Source organism: Vitis riparia, chromosome 7, assembly GCF_004353265.1.
Source record: "Vitis riparia cultivar Riparia Gloire de Montpellier isolate 1030 chromosome 7, EGFV_Vit.rip_1.0, whole genome shotgun sequence".
Classification (NCBI taxonomy): domain Eukaryota; kingdom Viridiplantae; phylum Streptophyta; class Magnoliopsida; order Vitales; family Vitaceae; genus Vitis; species Vitis riparia.
The window spans coordinates 5,172,067-5,182,746 of record NC_048437.1 but is presented as its reverse complement, the minus strand read 5'-3'; the positions used below and the strand labels follow the sequence as shown (position 1 = coordinate 5,182,746).

Sequence of the window (10,680 nt, the reverse complement as noted above, 5' to 3'; positions counted from 1 at the left end):
GAAAATACACTTCATTAACCCCTCATCGGTTGAGGTTTAAATGCTAGAAAAGGCCTAACATGAGACCCTTTTGACCACATTGTCTCATTTTTCATTGCTCCATGTCAACTTTCCCTACTATAAATTCTCTTTTTCCTCACATACTCAATCCCAAGCATAAAACCTCTCAAACAATACCCAACACTTTGCTTTTATGGAAAAACAACACCATCATACCATAGTCAGGGGCCACAGCAAGGAAAGTGTTATAGTTTTTCATCAAGAGTGCAATCAAATCCTATAAACTCAACTACAATTCCCTAATTTTACTTATCCAAGTACAAATCCAAGTAGTTTCTCATCATTAATCAAATTGCAATAAAAGTCCCTTTAACAACGTTGGAATAAAAGGAGAAAAAGATAGAGCTAGTACTTGGAAGATCTCGTCAAAGTTGAACATACATTGGAAATGGAGAAAAGATTGATACTAAAGATGTGTTTTGGGTTTCCAAAAGGAAAAAATGAATCGTGGGTTTCAGGCAAGAAGGTGGAAAAATGAGTGAAATGTGTTTTTGCTTAAATATTATAATAATGTTTTAAAGATAAAAGGAAACAGGTGAACCACTTTTTGAATTTGAATATCATGACGATAATATTATAATGGTCGAGAGAAAATGTTGAAAGAAATATTCTATTCAATTATTTTAGTAATTTAACCACTAAATAAATAATTTTTCCCAAATTATTGAATACATATATAATATTTCGTGATAGTTTTTAATAAATATATATAATCCTTTTAGTCTCATTTCTATATAAAATTGTGATAATAATAAACAAACATTTCTTATATTATCACTGATTTATAGAAATTATAACCGTAATTCTGGTTATAAAAAACTATAATCATAATTATGATTGCTAATACATATTTGATCACGTTTTCGTACAATAAACATGACTTTATAAGTGTCATGTAATGATTTTTTAGGTTACCATTTTCATTCAAAAACCCACAAAAATTTCTAGTGGGAATTTTTTTTTTATAATCTTTTTACACATCTATTGTTAGACTTCATTGATAGAGACTAAAACTCACATGTGGTTTTGAGTTTTTTGTGATCATGATTAAAACATTGTGACAAAAAACTAAATTTTTTATAGTGCAAAGTTTAATTCCTTTTCTTGTGAGTGCTACTTGAACTTAAAGCAAGTTTCTTCTATAAAAAAAAAAAAAGATATTAACTCTAGATTAGTTTTAAAGAAGAGGATAGACATTAATTAATAAACACTACCTCTACAAAGTCGAAGAACAATTCATTTATTACATTCTCCATCATTTTACTAAGGATTCTTTAACAGTAGTTTGTCATATGGAGACTATTTTAGGATGGCATAAGAAGATTAATAAGATTTGGAGAGGCTCAATGTTCTTAATTGAATTTGTTGATCGGTTGGATTCTAGTTAAAGAAGGTCAGTAAGTTATTTTTATGTTTATGGGCCGTGTAACGAGCCAATGTGCCTGGGCCGGTTTAAATCAGACGCACCGTGTTTGTGCGCATCAAAACGCACCGTTTTTGAAGCGGGCCTTCCTCTCCTGAAATATCTATCTTATCCGCTTCTCTGAGTCGCTTACCCCTGCCAGAACCCACCCTGCAACCCCTAACTCTCCATAAACCTCCATATATGGCTACTGAATTCGAAATCCATTTTTAATACTCAAAGTTCCTTACGCTTATTTCTCCTTCTTCGCGCAAACCACCCACTTTATATATTTTTATCTTCTGATGGAACTCTCGTCTCCCTTCATACACCGCCAAAAACCAAATCCTTACTCATGCCTAACACCTGACCTTTCTTTCTCATCCTCATTTTCTCCATTCCCACTTCAAATTGACCTCAAAAATTCCAAAAGCACAAACCCCACATCGCTAAAATTTCGCATTCTCGCCGTTGCTGTAGACCCCAAAGAACTCCCCCAAAACAGTCCTCAGAGGCTCCTCAAAGAGCTTGCGGAGCGTAAGAAAATCACATCCCCGAAGAAAAAGTTTCCCCCTAAGAGGTTCATTCTAAAACCCCCATTAGATGACGCCAGATTGGCACGAAGGTTTCTCAATAGCCCACAATTATCCCTCAAATCATTCCCTTTATTGAGTTCTTGTTTACCGTCATCGCGGCTTAACAATGCCGATAAAGCTTGGATAGACGAATACTTGCTTGAAGCCAAGCAAGCCCTGGGGTACCCACTGGAGCCGTCCGACCAGTATGGGGATGATAATCCGGCTAAGCAATTTGATGCCTTGTTGTACTTGGCGTTTCAGCATCCGTCGTGTGACAGGGCGAATGCTCGCCATGTGAGGTCGGGGCATTCAAGGCTGTGGTTTTTGGGGCAGTATGTGCTTGAACTGGCGTTTGCAGAGTATTTCTTGCAGAGATATCCGAGGGAGTCGCCGGCTCCGATGAGGGAAAGGGTGTTTGAATTGATTGGGAAGAGGAATCTTCCCCAGTGGATCAAAGCAGCTAGCTTGCAGAATTTGGTATTTCCATTTGATGACATGGACAGGTTGATTCGGAAGGAGCGCGAGCCTCCTGTGAAGTAAGTTCCATTTTGTTTTCCGGGTTTTAGCTTTGAAATGATACTCATGTGTGCTTCCACGTCTTTCTTTGCTTTGATGAGAAATGTGTTTCATTTCTTTTTGTAAGGCATAGAATTGTTTGGCTTCTATTGTGTGTTCCCAACTAGTTTGAAAGAATTGGTAGATAGCTGAATAGCTTTTTAGTTGAACAAAAGGATGATATATGAGAATAATCTATGTAGAAGGCCAGAAAGCCTTGGTATTTATATCAATTACTTACCACCATAAATTTAGGTTCAAAATCACGCTGTTGATAGGATGCAATAAAATAAGAAACTACATCATTGTTATAGTTCGGATTCATATGGGGCAGGGGACTCTGTTTGTTTGCAGTCAAGGATCACATTTATTCAAATTGTAAAGCTTGACAGTTATGTTACATAAACTAGCAGGGTCAAAGCAGTGGTTTTCTGGGTTGGTTTTGCTCTTACATTCTTGCAGAGGTGGAAGGAAGTTAGACCAACTGAAATGGTTGGAAAATGATGGGCCTGTGTTGGTCCCGATTATGATTTTGTGCATTTTTTTTCTATTTTTCTGCCTGTGCTGAAGCCACAAGTTGAAGCTTTTCTGAGTTGCAACATCATCCAGGAAGTTCATGACATTTCTCAAATGCTTTCAGTGAAATTCATGAAAATGGCTTGGGAAATAATCATAAAATGTTTGGATTATGGATTCATCTATAAAAAGGCTTGGATGGCAGCTCCATTATGTCTCATTTGGACGGTTTGGAAGGAAAGAAACATGATCACCTTTGATAATGAAGAACTTTCGATTCAAAGGATGAAAAATTATTTTGTTTGTAATTTTTGCTCTTGGACTAAGTTGTTTATAGATGAAGGTCCTTTATCTTCAATCAATTTTGTTGATTGGTTAGGTTCTAAACGAGGGCGGGTAAGATTTTGGTTTCCCCTCTTCTTTTTTGCTCTTTCCTTTAGGTGCCTGTTGTATACTCCATGTTGCATACTCCCTGTATGCTTTGGGTTGGCCTTTGGGCGCCCTTTTTTTTTAAAAAAAAAAAGATGACTCACTATTTTTTGTGGAGTCATTCTATCATGGAATAGTACCATGATGGTTAAAGCCCTAATGCAGAATGTATGAAACTTTGAGAAGGTAGAGGTTGAAGATATGATTGGCAAGATATATGAGAAGGCCAGAAATAAGTTAGAGCAATGGTGGATGGTTGTTAGGTACCACTTATGTTGATTGGAAGCAACGATATGTGTGCACAGTTCTGTCAGTTTGGTTTTGAGTAATAAAATCAAACCGAATCAATCTAATGAGTTTTTTTATGCATTAAGAACTGAAATAATTGAATTTAAAGAGGAGACCAATGGATTGGGTTCAGTTCGGTTTAATAACAATGACCAATCTAAGTTGGTTTACTTTGTTTCAATTTGGTTTGTTTGCTTTGGTTCGGTTTAACAACAGAAAACCTTCTTTTTTTTTTTTTTTTAATAATTTGGGACAAAACCAAAAAGTCTATAATTGGACAGTGTGGATGAAAAGGTTTAAATGATACTATTATAATAAATTGTGTTTTCATCTTTTCTTTTCAAAATCACATCATTATGGCCAATTTCATATCATATTATTGTAACCAATGACATGAATAACTATTGTTATAGGTTATGTCAGTCATACTGAGTAGCACAATCGTAGAAAAAAAGCTATATGGCTCTGGTTTGGGATCCCATCAAATGTGAAAAATGTGCACTAAATTAATAATATAACTAATAGATATTATATGTTATAGGTTTGTATGCATAATTTTTTGTTCAGTTTGGTATCTTATTGGTTTTTTAAAAGGGAAATCATGGACCGAATTGATCTAATTCAGTGTTATGTTTGGAAAACCAAAATTGCTAAAAAAAAAATAAAAAATTAAACTTGATTAATTCAGGCCTATTTGATTTGATTTGATTTGGTTGGTTTTGTCCGTTAAATCAATTTTTTGCACACCCCTATAACCGTATGTTAAGATGTAGGTAGCTTTTCCATAGGCTAGGAAGTTTGGTTTCTTTGGCATAGTGAAGAACCTCTGGTTTGACATACTACCATTCCCTGAATTATTTCATGATGCATTATGCACAACAACATGCAGACAACACTCATTTTTTTTTTTTTGGAGAGAATGAAAAGTGATGATTTGATGACCTTTCTCTCTTTTCTTAATCATGTAGAGTTTAGGACTTACATCTTTCTTACATGGATTAGGATCCTATGGTTCTCTATGCTGGTTTGTTTGTCATAACATAAAGGCATTCCCCATTTTACTGCATTAGGCATGTAACCTGTTTAAATAGTAAAGATTGTGGACAATGATTTCTCCCTTCTGTAGGATACTTTTATCTATATTCAGCAGTAGATCTTACCTCTCTCTACTAGGTTACAGATTTCTACCAGCTGAGCCAGGCCAACGTTAGCTTGAGCTCATCTTAAACTGTGCATCTTAGCTCAAGCTTGGCTCAGGCTGATTTCAGCTCACATCCCATTGCTGAAGCTCAAACAATTCTGCTGGAGGAGCTACAGGCTGGCTCAAATAATTAGTATATCTTCTACCAAAAAATAAAAAATAAAAATAAAATAGTTCTTTAATATTATTGTTGCACAGTAACTAATAGAAGAAGCATGCTGATTCATGCAAGCAAGGACTTTCACCCAATGCCCTGAGGGTATAAGCTGTTCTGCATAGAACATTTATTTTGTCCAATTAAAAGACAGTATAATTACATATTGGCCTTGGCTGTCTCATGCTGTGCTAAGCATAGCCCAAGCATACCCAAATCCAAGTTTGGGTCTTTGACCAAGTTCAGGTGAGAGTCAGACCAAATCCAAACTCAAAAGAAATATCTGGCCAACCAGACAGTCTGAGCTACCTTACCCCAATTTATAGTCAGTAGCTTCATGTGGTTTTTTGGTGGTAACACTCTGTGATTTAATGTTAACAAATATATTTTGGTACTAAAATCTTATTCTATTGGGCAGGTCTGTGTTCTGGGCTTTGTTTGGGGCAATATATTTATGTTATGGAATGCCAGAAGTATACCGTGTTCTTTTTGAAGTATTTGGAATGGACCCAGAACATGAGGACTGCCAGCCAAAGTTGAGGAGACAGCTTGAAGATGTAGATTATGTTTCTGTGGAATTTGAAGACAACAGGCTCAGTTGGCAAGATGTTGCTGCCTATAAGGCAAGCTTTATCCCTTCTATTTCTCTATTTGGAAAATTTATAAATTAGACATTTTACAGTCAGCATTAAGTTTGAATCTAAGAGTGAAAAACAAAGAAATTCAGAGTAGTGCTTTCTTATTGTGTTGCCTTGGCACAATATTTAAATACTTAAGCCGCAAGGTTCACCTTTGGGAATAAAAGATTCTTGATTGAGATCTAATAAGCATGGGTCTTATAGTTATAAGTAATTTTCAAGCTAATAATTGCCTTCATATCTGCATTCCTTTGTAGAAGTGACTTAAAGTGGTCAAAGAATATCCTTGGAGGAAGACTTGGCTGTATGGAAGGGGGGAAAAAATGGGAAGTATGAAGTCAAGGATGCGTATGGGCTGGTGACCAGCCATAGCACCCCTATGTTTCCCAAAAAAGGAGTTTGGGTGGAGAATGTTCCTTCCAAGTTAGCGTTTTTTGCTTGGGAAGCGACTTGGGGAAGGGTTCTTACTATTGATAGGCTTCAAAAGAGAGGATGGCAGATGCCTAACAGGTGTTACCTTTGTGGTAGTGAGGAGGAAAATGTAAATCATCTTCTCATTCAGTGTACAGTGGCTGGAGTGTTGTGGGGGATGGTTCTTAGCCTGTTTGGAGCCCAGTGGGTTTTTCCAGAAACTGTAAAGGAGGTGATTATCAGCTGGAAGGGCTCTTTTGTGGGCAAAAAGAGGAAGAGAATTTGGAGATCCATACCGTTATTTATTTTTTGGACGGTATGGAAAGAAAGGAATAGATTAGCATTTAGGGGGGGGGAGCTTGCTATACAGAAAATTAAATATTCTTTTGTTTGTAATTTGTGGGGTGGGCTAAGTTGTATAATGGTGCGGAGTCCCGCTCCCTTATAGGTTTCCTGGAGTGGCTAGCCTCCAGTTGAGGGCTGGTGGGTTTTTTTGTTTGTTTTCTGGTCTTTTGTTGTGAGGCCGTCGTCGCCTCGTATACTCCCTGTGTACCTTGCGGCGTTTGCCTTTGCTAATATATTTGTGTTTACGTATCAAAAAAAAAAAAGTGGTCAGCACTTGCTGTTGGTAGTGATTGTAAAATGATAATTTATTCTGGTCTTGGAATCAATTTACCAGTTGATGTTTCATTTTTGTACAGCCTCCCGAAGATGCTCTTTTTGCACATCCAAGACTTTTCAGGGCATGTGTTCCACCAGGTATGCATCGGTTCCGTGGAAACATATGGGATTACGACTGCAGACCCCAAGTTATGCATGCACTGGGTTATCCTTTACCTGTAACTGATAGAATTCCAGATATTACTAAAGCAAGGAACATTGAACTTGGACTTGGTCTACAGGTAATTTTTTTTCCCTTAATAAATATTAAAGGTTGTATGCACATGATTTGTGTAAACCCATATTGTGTCGTATCATAGATTTAAAGAGAAGCTGACTTCTAACAAAATTTGAAAGTTGCAGATTTTATTTGAATGTGTGATTTTAAACAATTACCATGCCATCAATTGTTTTTAAGTAGCAACAAAGGGGGAAGGACCAAATTCACACTCTTCGGTTTATATATTATATAGACACATGCGCATAAATACACACACACACACACACACACATATAAATATATATATATATATATATACACACACACATATATATTTATATGTGTGTGTGCGTGCACGTGCGCATGTGTGTACAGTCATATTCGACCGGATATTATTGGTGGCTATGGATGTCTGCCACTGAACTGTCCATTTTGGCAGCAGCTCCTATTCGCTTCTTATTGCATTTGCATTGAACTTATGTTACATATTGCTGAGTAGCACTTGGAGAAAATGAAAGGGAACAAAATGGAACATCAAAAATGAAAAACGAATAAAGAAAGAAAAAACAGCATAAAGAATATTTGACACTTTTGAATAAGAGTCAACCTTGTAAATATGCTCTACCTCCTTTTATTGTCCACAACTTTACATGAAGGGTTCAATTGTAACTTGTGTGTGTGTGTGTGTGTTTTTGTTTTTTTTTTTTTGGGGGGGGGGGTGGGTGGGTTCAACTTACTCTTGAATAATTGGACCATTGTAACTTCGATTTGAACTTAATATTTGTATAAGATGGGGACCCCATAGGGACTTTCACTGGGATGGAAGTGGGGAATTGTGTGTTAAGATAAGGAGTTTGGTGGCTTTGGGTATCAGGAGTCTTGAGTCACCCAACAAGGACTTGGCACATAAGTGGCTCTGGAGATTTGCATATATGCAAGATAACTTTTGGAGAAAAATGATTGTAGGTAAGTACAGGAAAGTGGAAGGGGGTTGGTCTTCTAGGGAGAGTAGAGATGTTCATAGGTTGAGTTTATGGAAAGCCATAAGGAAGGGAGGTAAAGATTTTTTCTCAAGGACAAGCTCCTCAATTGGAAATGATCAGAAGAATCAAGTTTTGGCATGATATTTGGTGTGGAAGTAGACTGCTGAAAGATTGTTTCCCTTGGCTATTTAACATAGCAGCCTTGTAAAGAAGTTTAGGTTTTTGAATGTTGGGATGGTGGAAGATGGAACTCTATTTATTGAAGAAACTTCTTGGCAGGAGAATTTAGTGGGGTTGCTGTTACAGCTGCTGACTTCTTCATCAGTGGCAGATGGTTTGGAGGATAAGCTTGTGTGGAATTTAACCAAGAATGACTCTTTCTCTATTGAATCCCAGTTCTAGTTTTTGACCATGTGGGAGTTTTCTTTGTTTCCAGCTATTACACTTAGGAATTTGAAGGGGTCATCTAAGGTTAATTGCTTTGTTTGGAAGGTGGCATGAAGAAAATTCTCACAATTGATCAAATTATGAGGAGAGGATGGTCTTTAGTAAATCACTGCTGCCTGTGCAAGGAAGGAGCTGAATTGGCAAGCCACATTCTAATCCAATTTGAGTGGGCTTGTAGCCTTTGATCCTGGGTTTTCTCATCATTGGGAGTGGCTTAGATGCTGCCCCAATCATTTAAGGAGTCTTTACAGAGCTAGCAAGGAGCCTTTTTTTGTATCCAGACACAAAACAGTGTGGATATTAATCACTCTTTGTTACTTCAGAATGTTTGAAAGGAACGAAATCTTAGAACCTTTAAAGGGTCTGAAAAGTCGATTATGATAGTGAAGAATTCTTTCTTTAATGTCTTGTTCTTTTGGTCTACTAAACATTATTTTATTTTGGAGACAGATAGAGAGTGGATTAGCTTGTAAGGGTTTTTTTTTTCTTTTTTTTTTGGCATGTCTTGTATTATATAGTATGCACTTGGTTTCCACCCTTTTTCCTTGGCGCTTTTAACTTAATTCTTCTTTTCCTTGGCTGTCAAAGAGGTTCCATATTTGCTTCAATATCGTCTACTAGTTCAAGTGCTAAATACTAGTTTTCTCTTTCTTCCTATTTATCTTTGGTGCATGTGCACATGCACGCATGATTCTATTTGGTTCAATTGCTAAATACTTTTTTTTCAGAGAGATTCATCGTCTCTCCTGTCTAGTCATGTGTCTATTACATTGAGAATTGATGGCATGTTAGGAATTGTTTTTGATTTCTCTGTCCTGATATTGTGGCATTTCTCATTGACACTGACGTACAGCTTTGCTTCTTGCACCCTTCGAAACACAAATTTGAGCATCCTCGCTTCTGCTATGAGCGATTGGAATACGTCGGCCAAAAGATCCAGGTAATGGTTTTTCATGAGGCAAACAGCTCTGTTCAATTCCAAAGTTGAATCCATTTTTTAAAGTGAAGAGAGATGGGAATATTTCCTTTTGATCATTTACTGCTACTATTATCTATAGGATATTGTAATGGCTGAGAGGTTGCTCATGAAGCATCTTGATGCTCCTGGGAAGTGGCTACAGGAGAAGCACCGCCGCCTTCTTATGAACAAGTTCTGCGGGAGGTACTTGAGGGACAAGTATCTCCACCGCTTTATCATCTACTCTGAGCAGGTTCAGGACTCGTATGAACACAATCGAAGACTAAGGAACCCAGCCACGACTGCTGTTCAACAAGCCATTCATGGCCTCTCCTACCTTGTATATGGGAAACCAGACGTAAGACGCCTCATGTTTGAGGTTTTTGATTTCGAGCAAATCCAACCCAAACCTGTATTAAGATCTTAGAAACATATTTCAATCATCTTGTTAGTTAAAAATATAATACAGTCTTTGTAGTTGAAAATTTTGGTGAACTATCTTAATTTTGCTTTCAGTTTTAGCTTAAGATATAGCCACTTATTGTAACAAGTGTAACCGGTATTAATCTCAAGATCACTGAGTTCTATCAAATCTATCTCATATTTTTCTAGATGAAAGGAAGAACATGTAGGATTTTCTTATGAATATCAATGGAATTTTTTTTTAAACTTTCGGCGGTATTTTAATTCGGTTACATTTGATTGGTGGAATATAAGAAAAAGTGATATGTGAATCATATGTCTTAAAATATTATTTTTAATAAAATATAATATTTTTATATACATGAACATGAAATCTTTTGGTAGTATTTATGATTGGATATATTATGTTACATTATATTTATATTTAGTTTATAAAATAAATAATAATAATAAATAAATAAATCAAATGAAATATATATTTATTTTTTATATTTAATATTTATTTAAAATAAAAATTATATTATATTTCAATATATATTATTTATACTTTTGGGTAGCATTTATCATTTTTTTATATATATAAAAATAAGTATTTTTTAATATATATTTTAAATATTTAAAAGTATTTATATAAAAATGAGTTACTCTTCAAATAAAAATATTAGAAGAGATAAATTTATAAATATAAGAAGTATTTCATCAATTTTAGCCAATTATTTTTAAAATGGTAAATAACAATAATAATAATTTATTTACA

At 35.8% G+C, this 10,680-nt stretch overlaps 1 protein-coding gene across 1 annotated transcript; it reads left to right on the top strand.

Moving 5' to 3' along the window:
- Positions 1–1,603: 1,603 nt before the first annotated feature.
- On the top strand, positions 1,604–10,092 carry LOC117918745 (ribonuclease III domain-containing protein RNC1, chloroplastic). The gene is made up of 5 exons (XM_034835612.1): positions 1,604–2,576; positions 5,602–5,806; positions 6,934–7,134; positions 9,396–9,482; positions 9,601–10,092. Exons 1-5 carry the CDS (start codon positions 1,768–1,770, stop codon positions 9,925–9,927), a joined length of 1,629 nt encoding a protein of 542 aa, XP_034691503.1. The 5' UTR covers positions 1,604–1,767; the 3' UTR covers positions 9,928–10,092.
- The last annotated feature ends 588 nt before the right edge of the window (positions 10,093–10,680 follow it).

Bases quoted from the DNA above. Each gene is read 5' to 3' on its own strand.
- LOC117918745 (XM_034835612.1), top strand. From the start codon at position 1,768: ATGGAACTCTCGTCTCCCTTCATACACCGCCAAAAACCAAATCCTTAC. The intron at 2,577-5,601 runs GTAAGTTCCATT...TCTATTGGGCAG, and splicing joins GAGCGCGAGCCTCCTGTGAA to GTCTGTGTTCTGGGCTTTGT. The intron at 7,135-9,395 runs GTAATTTTTTTT...ACTGACGTACAG, and splicing joins AACTTGGACTTGGTCTACAG to CTTTGCTTCTTGCACCCTTC.